Source organism: Carcharhinus amblyrhynchos, chromosome 2 (assembly GCF_965287045.1).
Source record: "Carcharhinus amblyrhynchos chromosome 2, sCarAmb.v2.hapA, whole genome shotgun sequence".
NCBI classification, from domain to species: Eukaryota; Metazoa; Chordata; class Chondrichthyes; order Carcharhiniformes; family Carcharhinidae; genus Carcharhinus; species Carcharhinus amblyrhynchos.
In genome coordinates this window covers 99,944,169-99,961,032 of record NC_137325.1, presented here as the reverse complement: position 1 = coordinate 99,961,032, position 16,864 = coordinate 99,944,169, and the positions used below count along the sequence as shown (strand labels likewise).

Below are 16,864 nucleotides of genomic sequence, written 5' to 3'. Positions count from 1 at the left end.
CAAGCACAACTGAGGACCCTAGCGTTAGAAGTTAAAAATTCAGAATTTAAGAGATTTTAATTTGAAGAGTTTTATATCTTGAAACCCACAAATCTTACACTTATTAAAGAAACAGGGATCAATGGCATCCAGGGATAAAGGGAAGAGTTGGATTTATTTATACCAGGCCTACTGAATTGGCAATGGTTTTAAATGGAGCACAGGATGGCATGGGCAGCATTGGATGGCATGGTAGCACTGCTGCCTCACAGCAACAGGGACCTAGGTTCAATTCTTGGCTTGGATCACTCTGTGGAGGACAGGTGGTGCCAAGGAATGGCATACCTTCCCTTGGCTATTCTGGTGTTGGATGGGGAGTGTGTATATGGGGGAATCACAAAATCTGCCAATGATCCAACCCCCTGAGAAGCCCTTAAAGTAAGTGCAAGTGTCTGTGGTAGGGTGAAAGAGAATACTTCAAAAAAAAAATCTCCTGCTCGCAGAAACCTTCAATTAAAGATCTGCAGGTTCTTGTGTGTGAGCAGGATTTTACTTCTGTCTTTAGCAACCAGTCTCGACACATCCTGCACCTGGGAACTGCTGTACAATCTTTCATAGGTACAGGGCAGGACAGGTCTAGGAAACTGCCATCCACACCATCACTTGGTAACAGGCAGCCATATATAAATGAGGTCAATGCATGGCAGCATGGTGGCACAGTGGTTAGCACTGCTGCCTCACAACCCCAAGGACCTGGGTCCAATTCCCGGCTTGGGTCACTGTCTGTGCGGAGTCTGCACGTTCTTCCCCGTGTCTGCGTGGGTTTCCTCTGGGTGCTTCGGTTTCCTCCCACAGTCTGAAAGACATGCTAGTTAGGTGCATTAGCTATGCTAAATTCTCCTGCAGTGTACTCCGAAGAGGCGCCAGACTATGCGACTGGGGGATTTTCACAGTAACTTCATCGCAGTGTTAACCTAAGTCTACCTGTGACACTAATAAATAAAACTTTATAAAATAAACAACCAATATTGGTCTTGCCAACTACGTTCACTTCCATTGAAAGAATATTTAAAAAAATACATGGTGACCTTTAACTGGAACAAAATTCAACCTTAATTGTCAAACGAGCTTTCAGTCTGAGAAATGAAATAAATATTAATACTTCAGAGCTTCTGTTACAAGGTATTAGATATATGTGAACAGCATTGCATCAAGTACAGCAACTGCTTTACACTGGTATTTGTTCTCATTCATTGGCGCTTGCAGCTTTCATTTCAGTGTCATTTGATTGTAAAGCTTCTCATCATAGAACTTATTAGAGAGACAGGGAATCAGCATGCTTAACAGCCATGTGAAGCTTTCTTACTTTTGGCACTAGACCAGCTTGTTAATGCTATTTATATTCAAGTATCTATTGTCATTTGTTACACAAGTCCACTGAGAAGACATCAGCATCACTAATCATTGTGTTGTTACTGTTTGAAGGATCTATGTTAAAATACGATTTCTCCGTGAAAATGCCTGCGCAATAAATGACAAAATAAATAAAAGACAATTGGATTCAATCAGTGTTTTTTTTACAATATTCACTGCTCCCAGTGCTTTTAACAGCAATGAAAAACGTTTAAATTGACTCAGTTAGCATAATTTGAATAGCGTTGTATTTTTTCTAACAGCCGTTAGAAGTATGGGGTAAAGTAACAGATCTCACATTCCCAGTACGGAACCACGCAAGAAAAGAGACAAGCTTTGAGGTCTTATCTCTGGCCTGTTCTGTTTTCAAAGGTGTCACAAGCCGCAAATTCCTTAATTTACCTTTTTAACAAAATGGGAAAACAGATATATTTACTTTTGTCAAGATAGCGCATGAATAATTTGAACTAAATTCCAGTTTAAATCATTACATGAAAATGCTGCAAGAGTGATTAGACTTACCGATGTCCCAAGTAAGTGGGTCGTTCCCCTCCATTTCAATTTTGCCAATAACATACCAGATGCATGCCATCCAGTGTGCCAACAGTGCGAACATGGACATCAGCAGGGTTAGGACTATTGTGCTGTGCTGGGAGTATCGATCCAGCTTTTGTAATAGTCGCAACAGACGTAAGAGGCGCACTGTTTTAAGAAGGTGAACAATTGAGACCTGTTAACAAAAATGCAAAAGGACAAATACAATTGAGGGTACAGAGTGAATCAGTGTACATTCTATGAAGCAGATCTAAAATAAGCAGATTAAATGTACCTCTATACTGCTATAAGTGTTTCCCTCAACTTATCTCAGACAATCCATGAGAATGATCATAAACACAGACACCTGAGTGACATAAATTGTGCATCCCCTCCAAAATATTAAAATTGACATAGATGGCCCCTCCGATAACTCACTGGGTGGAATTTTACGGGCTCCCTGGGCTAGTGAAATCACGCGAGAGCTGGGAAATCGAGATCACGCCTGATTTTGCACCTGTGGTGATCTTTCCGGAACCAGATTTCCAGCGCAGTCAGTCTGTCATCAATTTCCGGTGAGAGGCTGAATAATTTATTTAAATATATTTCAATATGAATTTGGATGTGTTTAGTGAGCCCAGTGTTCCATTTTCGGGACTCACGTGCTTTAATGCCCTCGCTGGGAGAGGCTGTCTCAGGTGAGGGAAACACCTGCTCCACATGAACCGGGAACACTCATGTTGCCCTCGCTGGTGGAACTGGAAGCTATTGAGCCCCCCCCCCCCCCCCTCGAGAAGCTGAGAGCGAGGGGTTGGGTGACCCTTGGGCAATGTCAGCCTGGCACCTTGTTAATACCAATGTGCACCCTGGCACTTGGGCAGTACCAGGGGTGTGGGCCGAAGGTGATGGGTCTATGTAGGTGGAGCCTAGTGGGTTGGAGTCTGGAGGGGTGGGGCCTATGGGGGAGGCCTGGAGGCGTTGGGGCTAGGACGGGGCTGCCTGCTCAGTGAGGGAGGGCTGCTGCGCACTCCGCATAGCGATCGTTTCGGTAGGGTTGGGGGAAGAGACCGCTGCCACTCTGCCTATGATCAGTATGCAGGAGAGAGAGAGAGGCTCGCTGCCACTCGACATTGAGATTGGTGGGGGGGGAGGGGGGACACAATCAGTCTAGGCGGCAGTGGGGGCTACAATTTTGGGCACTGTGATTGCGGGATAGGGGAAGGTGGGGGTTGGTTCAGACTGGCTGCAGCAGCAGAAGCCTAACATCTCTCTCTCTCTTTTGTCAGGCCTCTGCTATAAGAATTGTGCATGCACAGATGCAGAAGTCTGCACACATGCATTAGCTCTCTCTGTTGCTGGCAGGTGAGTTAAGCCCAGCTCACTGCCTGCCATGGCTAGAAACAGTCTAGCCCATTATTTCATGCACTTTATGCACAAGATTGGGAGTAAAAGCTCACCCAAAACAATGGCTCTGCAACTCTCCTGTTTTTAGAATAGCTGAACACCTAGAATTTTTCTCGTAAAATTCCATCTATAGTATTCATGCCAAATTCTTTGTATCAAATTAATTTTCAGCTGCTGTTCAGTTCTCACAGGTACATTGCCATTTATATATCATTCTATTTCATTTCTTGAACCACATTTAGTATATTTGCGGTAGTGTGACCATAACAATACATAACCACAATTATATTCCAAAGGCAATATTATAATTGTTTTTTTAAATATAAATTAGATAATTTCTGATCTACTAGGATTATCTTTCATTTGTACAAGAATATTAAAATGTTGATAAATGCGTGAAGCCTATTTGCTCAAACCATTTATTTGAGATATACTTGGCCCAGACTTAATTATTACTGAATTATGTAACAGTGAAATATCCAGCTAACTTATATCAGTAAAACTTCACCATGCTATTGGCTAATAGCAATCACAAATAGGCATTGTTAAAATATGTTAGAATGTAAGGAGAAAGTATAAATATTCTGCTGTTGTAATATTACACCAACTAATGTTTAAGTCAGATGTGGACTGGGATAAAGTAGGCCATTTAACCCGTCAAGCTTTTTCAGTCACTTATATCAAGGATGATTTGTACCTTAACTCCATTTAATCATCTTTTCTTCATATAACCTGAAAGTCTTGACCAATGAAAATCCAACAATCTTGCCCTTTAAAGGTTCAATTGACTCTGGTTCCATAGCTGTCTTAGACAAAGCTCTGATTTCTGTAATCTTATGTGTGTAAGAAGTACTTCTAGATTTCACTTTTGAATAGCTGGTGGTTTTGCCATGTAGTCATGCCCTTGAGTTGTGGTGAGAGCATTCATGACTTTTGTCCAGTATCACCTACTTCCTAATTTTCTTACACAACAGACAGCCAAATCTTCTCTCAAATGCATACTTGCATCACTCCCTATAATGGGAAGAAAAATAAAAGACAGAGGAACAGATATTCAGCCCTGAACAACAAGTTAGAGGCAGTGATCAAAATCTTCTGAGAAAGTGGAGAAGCAGTTCAATTAGAGAGAAAATTTGAGAGAATAAAGCTAAAGTGGCTGGAGATATGCCATTATCAATAATGAGGTGAAAGGAGGAGGGAGCTGAATCAAATAATGCCAAAGTGGAGGTCCGAAGGCATCTGAAACCAATTGCAGAGATCGATGGAGCAGGGCCATGGAGTGATTTGAATACATGGATTTAAAATTCAATGTTTTGGGAGCTCAAGAAGGTCAATGATACCTGAGTACGATTGGACCTGAACTTTATGGAGTGGTAGTTAGAACCAACTTGCCATTCTGCTGCTTGTTACTTACCTGGAAATCCAGCCTCTCCTTTTTTGCCCAGTCTTCAGACTCAGGCCAGACAAAAACTGTGTAGGGTATTGCGCTCCTTAAACCTGGACAGTCAGAGGAAAAGAAGCCCCTCCCCCTTTTTTTAACAGAACTAGCTGCTAAGTTTAAATATCCTGCCACTCTCAGAAGCCAGAGAGAAGGTAAGTTAGAGCTGCGGGGTCAATGTGAAACAGGGCACAGGTAGCTGGAACAGATGGAGTTTGTTGAGGGAGGAGGAGAGCAGGCCAATGGGAAAGACATGAGAGAACCTTAAAGATTGGGCTGACAAAGGTTGTGATAAATGTTGAGACAGAGGCAGAAGCAAGCAGTTTTGGTGATGGATAGGATGCAACATTGAAAAAAAAGCACTGGAATGTGCAGGGAAGAAAAGGGAAGAAGTCTCCAAGTCCAGGAAAAAGGCATTAGGATCTTGCATAGCTTGTTTAACCCTGACAGCAATGGAAAATTCCTTATAAAGGGCAGAATGTATAATATGTCTGAAAACAATGGTTTATGTCTTCCTGACATTTAGTTTTGAAGGAAATTTTGACTTGATATTATGGAAGTAGTGACAGTTGAGAGAAATGATGAAGAGCCAGAGATGGGTGTCAATATCACACATATTGAGGCTGGCCCTGGTATAGCAAGAGGCAATTTATGAATGAGGAAATGAAGAAGTGGCGGGGAAGGGGTGGGAAGCTGAAGCTACATGAGCTGAACTTTTACTAACTTCAGCTGACTGGAGCAGGACAGCAGGGGCTCACCTCAAGGAACCTGGAAATCAAGATTCTTGCTCATGTTTCACTTGGCCAATTGATTCCCTGCCCAGGAGTTAAAACTAATTGATGGGGTTGGCATTCATTCAAGAGGGGGGTGGATGGAGGCGTGTGGTGGATTCATGGTTGTTCAGGTAGGCTGCAGTTTGAAAGTTCTGGTGGTTGGTTTATGGGTGGGTGGAGTGGCGGTTACTGGGTGGTGAACAGGGCTTTGTTGATAGATGGAGTTTGGGGCGTTTGGTGTCAGAGGCTTCATGGTGAGGGAAGGCAGCATCTTGGGAGGGGAGATTGAGGACTGAGAGGGGGTTGAAATTGAAGGCCAGAGGGGAGGAGGAATTGGAAGTCTTGGCAGTAAGGTCAAGGAGCAGGAGATTTGAATGAGTGACAGTAGGATAAGAGGCCTGGTAGGGGGAGAAAGCTCAGGGTCCTGCATGAGGAAGAGGGAGTTGGATTGGCAGTCTCCGAACGAAGATCAATGCCTGTAATGGGAATGCTTAAGTAGGCAACCATACAGGATCCAGGAGGTAGGTGTAAAGATATTCATTTCCTGGATCCACCATCCGAGCCTGGAATCCTGGACACTTGTGAAACCTGGCTGACTATCAAGCTGAAGTCAAAGAAGTAAATGACAAGTTGGCTCAGCCTTATTATCATATTTAAAGTCTCAGCCCCACCCCCTGGGAGCAAGTTAGCTACCCACTGACTTATTGGCCTCAGTTAAAGCCAAGACAAGATGGGTTTATGTCAGGGAAACTGCTTCTTAGAATTTTGAGACATTTGATCCGACCCAAACCTGTCTCTTATCGGTTAAAATTCCTCCCATTATGTGACAATGCAGAAATGAGCATGAGGAAACAGGAAGAGATGTCATTGCTGGAAGCAAAATGTTACAAATAGATTGGAATGGATCTATAGGGCAGTTCCACAGAGCTGAACAGTGAAGCAGTAACAGAACCCATTTATATCTACTTCATCCATGGTGCCTAAAATTCAAAATACTTGAATAATTTCATTCTCGTTTCCCTTTCCTTCTAAATCAGAAGATTCTGAACTCAGTTTTTTTTCCCCAAGTAGACGTTCTCCACTTTTTTTAAAGCAGTGGCATTTTTCAGAGCTGGAGTACCCTAACAGTGTCTTTTAATATGTACAAAAGGAAATGCTATTAATAAAAGGCAGTGGAAAACTATGACCAAATGGATACCATGACTGAATAATAAAGTATCTTGTCTTTTGAAGGAAGGAGACAGCTGGGAGGACTTGGAAAACTGGTGCTTGTTATCACTAAAATTACATTTATTCAAAGTCAGATAAAACCCCACAGAGAAGTCTTTGAATTCAGGCCAGTGACATCTTGTAATTCAGAAAATTAGAGGCAAATTTAATAAGTCGAGAAATGTTGAGGAAAGCTCACCCACCAATCATATTCATTCAAGTCTCATAATACTTGACATTTAACTGCCCTAACTGCAGGAAACTGGAATCATGCAGCAGCCCTTCACCTTGACAGGATGCCAAAGCCTGGCAATAATCATTCCGGTTTATATGAATTAGGATGATACTGTTTTACAATCAGACTAAGCTGATTGTTGAACATTGCAAACTTGTTTTATAGAATATAGAAATATAAAAAACTTTACCACCCGGAAGGAGACGATACAAGGCCATGTGATTGAATAAAAAAAACTATCCAGTGTAACCCCGCCTTCCATCTATTTGTTTGCAGTCCTTGCAGTACCACAAGTGCGTATCCAAATATTTAAATGCGATGATGATATCAACCTCTACAACCCTTTGAATCAGTGAGTTCCAGAGCTCTGCACCCTCTGGGTGAAGAAAAAAATAATCCTCAACCCTGATCTAATCCTTCTACGATTTATTTTAAGTCCATGGCCGCTGCTTACTGAACTCACTGCTAACAGTAAAAGGTCCTTCTTATATACTCAGTCATAATGCACCTCAATTAAATTTTCTCTCAACCTCTGCCCCAAGAAAACAAACTCAGCCTTTTCTCAATAGTGGCAATTTTCCAATTGTGGTGTTATCTTCATAAATCTCTTCTTTAGTGTGATTGCATCACTTTTGCAGGAAACAGAACAGCATGCAGTACTCTAGATGTGATCTACTTAGTGTTCTAAATATTTCTTATGCAACCTCCCAGCTCTTAGTCCCTATGCATTGACCAATAATGTAAAATATCCTGTATGCGTAGAGTCATCAGACCTGCCTGTCAAGCCAAAAGGTCTGCGCACCATAGTCTCTCTGTTTCTCCACGCTTTTCAGAATCCTACCATTTTTATTTTGTATTCCTTTGCCTTGTATGCCTTTGCCAAAACATTATGCCACACCTCTCCGAATTGAATTCCCTTTGCCATCGTTCTGTTGGATCTGACTAGTTCCTTGATATCTTTTGCAGTTTACAGCTTTCCTTCTTATTATCAACCACAGGGCCAATTTATATATAATCTAATTCTTCATTATGTCCCCTACATTTAAATTTAAATCATTGAGATATATACCACAAACAACAAGATACTCAGTATCAAGGCTTGGAATGGAACTCCACTGGAAATGATCTTCTGGTCACAAAAGCAGCTGCTGACCATTACCCTTCGCTTGTTGCCATTGAGTCAATGTTGGACTTTTAGATTTTATGAACTATTAGTTTTATGACCAATATGCCATTGCTAAAATCTTTGCCAAATTCCATGTAGACAACATTAAATGTGCTACCCTCACTGACACTCATTACCCTATTATACTTAACCCACCCAATATTGCACACACCTCCTATAACTTAAAGTCCTGCTTTATCCCACTCTTTTGTGAAAATAGAGACAAAGGGTGGAATTCTCCAATGCCCTTGCCAGTGGGTTCAATGATGCTTGGGGGGGGAGGGGTTGAAAATTTGGCAGGAAGCCCAAAAATCAGTTTTACATTGGCATGAATTTCCCACAGGATCTTCTGCTGGTGCCTGTCACGGCAGGTTAGGAAACCCACTAGAGGCCAGCGTCAGCCTTATTTTCATCCTGTCAATGGGATGCAAATGAAGGCCTGACTACTCATGACCGATTCTCAGCAGGGCCAGCGGAAAAACATGCCGGAGTACAGATGTTGGGGCTCACCTGAACAATGCCTGGAGCTGCCTCCAGACTTCAGGATGGCAGCCACTAGTATCCCTGGACCCTGAAACATCACAGCAGTGTATGGGAGCAACATCTGCAGGTAGGTCTTCCAAATTCGGTGTCCCAGAGGAGGTCCATCTACCAGCCTCAGAACATTCCAGGAGATCCATGTTCAAGCTCTAGAAGTCCATCTTCTTTCTTTGAAAATGGGTCAGTAATTTGGGTGTCTTTTCTAATGGCAAGCGAATAGAACGGTGGACTATGTGCCATCAGGTCTGCTCTGCCACCGAAGATGGTGCAGAACACCTGGGTACATAATTAATGAGGTTTGGGCCTGAAGGTTTGCTGTGTTTTCCTGCCAGCCTCTACAGCAGGAAACAGTCCACATTCCTGTCCTGCCACGGGACTTAGGCTGGGATTCTCTGGGATTCTTAGTCCCAGGATGGAAGAATACTGCCTGAATATTCATTAAAAATGAAGCTCACGTCTTGCACCTCCACACACAAGTTACCTTTTTGGTCTCTAATATGCCCTATTCTTTCTTTGGAAATCCTCTTGCTTTTTATTCACAAAACATCATTGCATTTCCTTAAATTTTACTTGCCAATTTTTTTTTACTCTCTCCTTATTTTTGAAATTTCACCCTTGGAATTTCTATAGTTCTTTGCTTTCTGCATCATGCCAGCATTGTAGAAAAGAAAACAAATACCTACTCCAACCTATAATTTTCTACATAATACAACAAGAATACAATAAAGTCTGTATTAAGTGGTTTCCACACAAAGAAATAATTTCTCCACATTCTAGAAAAAATAGGATGCTCACAATTTTTTGAGCTGTTACTTCCCTTTGTTTAAAATTGTCTATAAAGACAATGTGAGTGACTTTACACTTGCACAGTTCATGTGGAAGTGGCCATACAAAGATAAGACTACTTTGGGTGATAGACACACCAATTAACCCACTCCAACTGAGATTTAACATGGTATTAATTATTTAAACCAGAGAAATAAATAGCCAATTAAAAAGGATGGAAAGATATCCTTTAGCAGAGCTATTGGTCTCATTTGGAGTCAAAACAGCAGCAACCTTGAACTAATACCATTTCTGCCCATCATTGGAGAGAGAGAAACAGGTCGGTAACTGCCTTTGCAACAGTTGTGGAAATTTCATCCTGGACACCCTATTGGAGACAACTGCTTAAAGTATCTTCATGTCCAAAATTAACATACTTTAACCTATCTAGTTTCCACAAGAACACAGCGAGTGGAAAGCAAAGGTCTGAACTTTCATCCATGAGTTCTGTGTGCAGAGAAAGAACTTTTGGCTCAGCAAAATTGACTTTTCAAAGTTGCCGCCCAGGCATTCGGTCTTTATTCAGGGTGGGAGTAGACACCAGGCAATATTAAAGGTTGGTGACCCTGGAAGTAGTGAGGAGAATGCTGGAGTGCGGAGGTGGGCTGTCTTGTGGCCCGAGCACTATATCCAAGTTTTTTTTTAAAACGGATATAACATGAAACGTCTCTCCAGCTCTCACCACTCTGCCTCATCCATGCCACCCCATGACACCTTATGGCTGATACCCACACTCATAAACCCTCATACTCTTGTACCACCCATCTCATTTTATAGCTTCATATCAATTTAGGGTCAACTCATGCCAAACTTCACCCTACCCTGACAATCTACCACCTTTTGCCGTATACCTATCACATCAATTCACCTAGTATCCACCATGGGAAGACCTCAGGATCCATGCAGAGTTGAGATAATTATATTCCTTCAATTATATAATTCCTTATAACAACAAGCATTGAATTCATAGTCTCACTTTAAAGACTGTACAATCATTTGTGTTTGTCCATCAAACTGAAATGGCAGTCACTCAAGTATGATAATGAATGGTTTTGAAACCAGTCATGTAGCAGTAATCCAGCAATGAAAGCACTCAGACCTACGTCAACAGATAGAGTGAAATAGCAGGCAATGGATTTAAAAAAAAACATAAGTTTTTTGCAAAGTTTTAAAGGGCATGACATTTAAATGCTTTGACAGATTGACTGATCCCTTTCACAGGTTCTCTTGACAGTTGCTTTTGACAGGTCTGTTGACTGTGAACTCGATAGTAACAGAGTTATTGACTCTTGATGTCCATTTATGCTTAATTTTAACAATTCCAAATGGTCACCTGACTTCCCTCAAAAGGCACCTGACCTCCTCCTCCTCCAACAATGTTCTAAGACTATTTCCAAAGGGAACCATACATCTCCTGAAGGGTACCCTGCCTATCCAAAGGAAAACACAAAGTTCAGTCTTGCTCTTACCAGGTATACTCTGCATATGACGAGTGTCACAATCCTAGGTTACCAAAATCTGACTCGTGTGGAGGCAGCTGCCACCATGAAACACACATGCGTGAAGCATGTCCCGTGCCCATTCCCAACTTTGTGAAAATGGGAGTTCTGTGTTTGGAGTCGGAACTTTTAGGCCTTTCCACCGTTTTCGCCACGACAGAGCGCCTCCTTCTGCACTGCCAGGATTCTATGATTCTTTTCTATGACTCCGGCACGGGAGAGTAACCCTCCTCCATTGGGAGAGATTTCTCTTATGTGGGATGGGGGGGAGAGTGAAGAGCCCAATGACTGCATGTGGTAGATGCCCCAATGTTGGCATTGTGGTGGGGCAGGGAATGCCCAGATGATTGATACGCATCTTGATCTTCATGGGGGGATGGGGGAGAGCAGGCCTTATATTTGTTCTGACCTCAGAATCCTGGCATTGCTGGCGTGTTTAGACCCTGCCCCTCCAGCTGGCTGTGTGATCCTTGCCAGCACTCTGAACTGTACAGAGTGCTGTTAAATCAGGCAAGAAAAGGTATCTGTGAATAGCCAATGAATTTCACATAGCTTCGCCTGCCTATTCCAACACTGTGAATGATTTTGGGAAAATTTCATCCTATATCTGAGAAAAAGTTGTTTACATACCAGCAATCATGGCTCCTAGGGTATCTCGATTACTAGTCCAGTGACATTACAGAACACCATTGTCCCCCAGTCATCAACCTTTAAGGAGCCATGCACTAAAACATCTCGATCTTTTTCTTTTACCACTGGTTTTAAACCTGAACCCTGTAGTGTGCAATTTGAAGTGCCCATGTTTAAGCGTCATTATCAAACGTGGACCAATACTTCTAATAATCAAAACCTACTTCCAAAAGTGAAGCATTCTTTTCAGGCTGATCACTCGCATACATCTAGATATTGTCTGAAAACTTACAGATCTTTTCTCCCAACACCAGATCCAAATCATTAATTTTTAAAAATATTCTTTCATGGGATGTTAGTGTTACTGGGTGGACCAGCATTTGCCCATCCCTAACTGCCGTCCATTTGATAGGTATATTTGAGAGCCAACCACATTGCTGTGGATCTGGAGTCACACTTAGGCCAGACCAGATAAGGATAGCAGACATTAGTGAACTGGATGGGTTTTAACAACATTTGACAATGGTTTCATGGTCATCATTAGAATTCTAATGATTTGTAGTGAATTCAATTTTCTCCGTCTGCCATGGTTTGAACCCAAGGATCTTGCTCTGGGCCTCTGGATTACTAGTCCAGTGACAATACCACAATGCCACTGCCTCCCCTGAAAATAGTATGAAAATTGTAAATAGTAGCGGTCTTAACACCACTTCCTGTGGCACATAACTTGGGAATATTCTCCTGGGGGATCCAAATCCGCTGACGACAATATCATGCCCATGGACATCTATCCATGGTTTAGAAAACTGTTTCTAACTTCTTCCCTCATCTTCTACTAATTCATGATTATATAGTTTAAGACAGAAATGAGTATCGGTTTTCCAGAGGAGTCATTACCCCATTTCATAGTTTTTGCAATGCAATGGCAATTTGTTTTGCAAGGAAATGCACTATTTTGCTGCCAACTGCAAAAATCAAGTCAAACAATCATTTCTATGTGAATCCTTCACTAGTAGTTATTGTGAAGAATGTATGATGGAGTGTACATAAATACTCCTGTTGCTTTACTGCCATGTTTTCAGTCTGTATAATATCTGATCAACCATCAAAAAGAATGATGTGTAATTGCTGCTGCATGGACATTTCATGGATTCTTTTCTGATTTAAGGATGCTTGTTAAACTTAGCAAACTGTATAATTCTTACATTCTGAGCATAAATAATACATCCAATGGTTTCAAAGTAGCATTCAAAAATGACAACTCTTCCTTGTTATCTTTTCCAAATATAAGCTTTTGAAATACTTTAAATGATGCACATCAACAGTAGCAGCAGCAAGACATAACAACATAATCCCTGAAGCTGGCGTTGGTTATCTCAACAGTTTCTTATTCAGCCTTCAGATGTCTTAGCATCAGAGTGTGCTGCCATGCTGGACATTGACACAAAGAGTGAAGCCACTTGAGGGGACATACTCAGCTGAATAAAGGATGAGAATGATAGAAGTGCACAAATGTGTTACTCTTTCTGAACTAAGTTTGATTAGACCCGATTCACCAGGCTGGGAGTTCAGGTCATACTGATGTTCCTGATTATCTTCTGGCTGACTAAAAGTTGAAAATGAATGTCCTGTTAATATCGTGGAAGCTTGAGGTGAAGGACATTACCTCACCTTGCTTGTTAACAATGATATTTCAAGGAAATGACTGGAGTTAAACAATCGAGTTGGCAGTTTCACAATGCAAATTCCTTTGAGAAATCTCACTGACTTGCTTCGCACAATCACACTAATTACTGTACCAGAGTATAACATGTTTATAGTGAGGTCACTCATCAGTAAGACATTTGATAAAATTACTTTCTGAATCCCTGAACACATTGAGCACAAAATTTGTACAGAAGAAGGAGTGTTACATTGCTGGTGTTCATATTCCACACGAGCTTTCTCCCCCTCTAATTATTTCTTTCCATCTCTCATAGCCCTCCTGAATTAAGACCAAAACACAAAGGAGCAGAAGTAGGCCATTTGGCCCATCGAGTCTGCTTTGCCATTCAATGAGGACATGACTGACTGATATGATAATTATGGAATCATAGAATCTCTACAGTGCAGAAGAAGGCCATTTGGCCCATCGAGTTTGCACTGACAACAATCCCACCCGGGCCCTATCCCCGTTAACGCCTCTAACCTATGCATCTGGAGACACCAAGGGGCAATTTAGCATGGCCAATCAACCTAACCAGCATGTCTTTGGACTGTGGGAGGAAACTGAAGCACCCGGATGAAACCCATGCAGACACGGGAAGAATGTGCAAATTCCACATAGACAGTGCCCCAAGCCAGGGATTGAACCCAAGTCCCTGGTGCTGTGAGGCAGCAGTGCTAACCATTGTGCCACCATGCCAGCCTTAATCCTCAACTCCACTCTCCTGCCTTATGCCCATAACACTTGATTCCCTTACTGGTTAAAAATCTGTCTGTGTCAGCCTTAAACATGCTTAACAGACCAGCTTCTGCAGCTCTTTGTGATAAAGAATTCCACAGACTCACTATTCTCTGCATCTGTGTCTTAAATGGATGGTAAGAAGTCTCACAACACAGGTTAAAGTCCAACGGGTTTATTTGGTAGCAAAAGCCACTAGCTCTCAGAGTGCTGCTCCTTCATCACGTGAGTGGGACTTCAGTTCACAATTCAGTTCAGATTTCAATGGCTTTTGCTACTAAATAAATCAGTTGGACTTTAATCTGGTATTGTGAGACTTCTTACTGTGTTTACCGCAATCCAACGCTGGCATCTCCACATCATTAAATGGATGGCCCTTTACTCCGAGATCATGCCCTCTGGTCCTAGATCTCCCACAGTGGGAAACAACCTCTCAGCATCAACCGTGTCGAGTCTCCTGAGAATCCTATATGTTTCAATAAGGCTGTCTCTAATTCTTCTACACAACTGAATACAGGCCCAACCTACTCAATGTCTCCTCATAAGAAAATTCCTCCATACCTGCGATCAACCTAGTGAAACTTCTTTGGATTGCTTCCAATGCCAATATATCCTTCTTTCACTAAAGCAAACAAAACTATTCACAGTATTCCAGGTGTGGTCTAACCAATCTCTTTAATAGTTTTGCAACATGGCTCTACTTCTACTTTCATTCTCAAGGGGTAAAAAATCCTAATGTGTTCATTTTCATTTCCCCCAGCCATCAGAAACTGGGGAGATGAAGTGGTAGACTTATTCACATTGTTCTTGCATCAAATGCTAACTCACTGGGGTCTGACTATTATTTTTATAAGAGGCCTGAGAATCACCAGCTATCAAAATTTTAATTTCTCTTCATTTCTTAAAACTGCTAGGGGTTGGATTGAGGGAGTGCAAAAGCACAGCAGAGTAATTTTATTTTCTTGTAGAACACTTCTGCTCCTCCCAGAAATAAACATTAGGCTCCCCTGACATCTGCTAACAGTGAGTCCCCAGCTAGACCAGTCTGATATACTTCATGGGCTTTGTGAACCATTCCCAGGATTCCCTGGTTGACAGCCTCGACCGCCCCATTCGAGTGGCTTGGTAGCTGCTTTCCATTAATGTGTTTTTTTTTTAAGGGTGGAAAGTTGTCGAACGGCTTCCTTGTTCCCACTTCTACATGGGGTCGCTCACCTGATGTTAGGACTCAACACTTGAAGACAATGGGTCCTATTTTGCCACTTTGATTCTAAGTGCTGGGTGGACTTGAAATTTGGAGTGTTTCAGCTCTGGCTTTTAGACCCGTTCTCAGGCACTCCCATACCTACTTTGCCTGAAAAATTATCAGCAAAAAAAAAGAACAAAGAACAACCCAGCACGGGAAACAGGCCCTTCGGCCCAACAAGCCCGCGCCGCCGCATCACTCTACACCTATTCTACCCTGCGTGTCTACGAATAGAACCCCTGACTTAGCCAGATTCAGGGGAGAATAGTGTCAATTTGGTAAAACCAATCAGCCTAAGAGCACACCTTTGGGGTGTGGGAGGAAACCGGAGCGCCCGGAGGAAACCCACGCATCCACAGGGAGAATGCACAAACTCCCACAGACACAGGCCCAAATCCATGTATCTGCACAGCTAGCAGTGCTAGTCACCAAGCTGTTGCGGCGCCCGTCTACCGGTCCAGGATCAAGCACACACACCGACACGAAGTACTAAGCCACTCCCGGAACCTCCAAGAGCAGCCCACGCACGACCCACCGTGTGCATGCCCCTCGTTTGAGGCGAGGTGGACCTCCACCTGCGGAATAAAAGACAAAAACGTTAATCACAAGCCTGCCTTTCCGGTGTCTCCCAAGGTTCTAACCCTTATTTAATAACCCCTACCATAACCCTCCATCCTCGTTTCACTCATGTGCCTATCTAACTGAACCTTAAACGAGTCCAACGTTCCCGCCTCCACCACCCTACTCGGTAGCGCGTTCCATACCCCCACAACTCTCTGCGTAAAGAACCTTCCTCTCACATCCAAATTATACCTCTCCCCCCTCACCCTTAAATCATGTCCTCTTGTATTTGTAACCAATCTAGGGAGCAGTCTCTCACTATTGACTCTGTTTATTCCCTTCAGTATCTTATATACCTCTATCATGTCCCCCCTCAATCTCCGTCTTTCCAAGGAGAACAGTCCCAGTTTCTCCAACCTTTCCTCGTAACCCAGCCCCTCCATGCCAGGCAACATCCTGGTAAACCTCCTCTGCACCCTTTCCAGAGCCAATTCCGAATCACGCTGCACAAACCTGTGGGCAGGGTTGAATATGCCAAAAATCTTGCAGCTCTGATTGGCGCCTCCAATTGTGCATGCGCAGAAAAAAAATGACAGAATGCTGCTGTCCAACCACATCCCTCCTGGGCTGGATAATGCCTCCCCCTCGTCCCCACAAACATTGCCTCGCATCCCACAACATTACTGACCCCCTTATTCCTCCACCCCCTCCACCGCCCAGATTGATCACAGGCCCCTTGCCCTTTCCCCGCACTGATTTCAGGCAGAGTGGCATGTGAATCCTTCATTAGTAGTTATTGAGAAGAATAACTACTCAATAACTACACCCCTTCCCCCTCAACCGATCTTAGGCAGAGTGATCCATCCTCCCCCTATTCCCCCACCAGCCTCAGGCAGAGTGACAGCAGATTCCCCCTCCCCCCCCCACCAATCTCAAACAGAGTGGCAGTGGATCCCCCCTTTCCCTCCAC

The 16,864-nt window shown here is 42.8% G+C and overlaps 1 protein-coding gene across 1 annotated transcript in view; it reads right to left on the bottom strand.

The window, feature by feature from the left end:
- Positions 1-16,864, bottom strand: part of kcnh8 (potassium voltage-gated channel, subfamily H (eag-related), member 8) — a 347,288-nt gene that overhangs the window by 121,709 nt on the left and 208,715 nt on the right. The window contains exon 7 of the mRNA XM_080209769.1: positions 1,915-2,122. Coding sequence (XP_080065895.1) covers positions 1,915-2,122 — 208 coding nt within the window. The remainder of the gene's footprint in view (positions 1-1,914; positions 2,123-16,864) is intronic.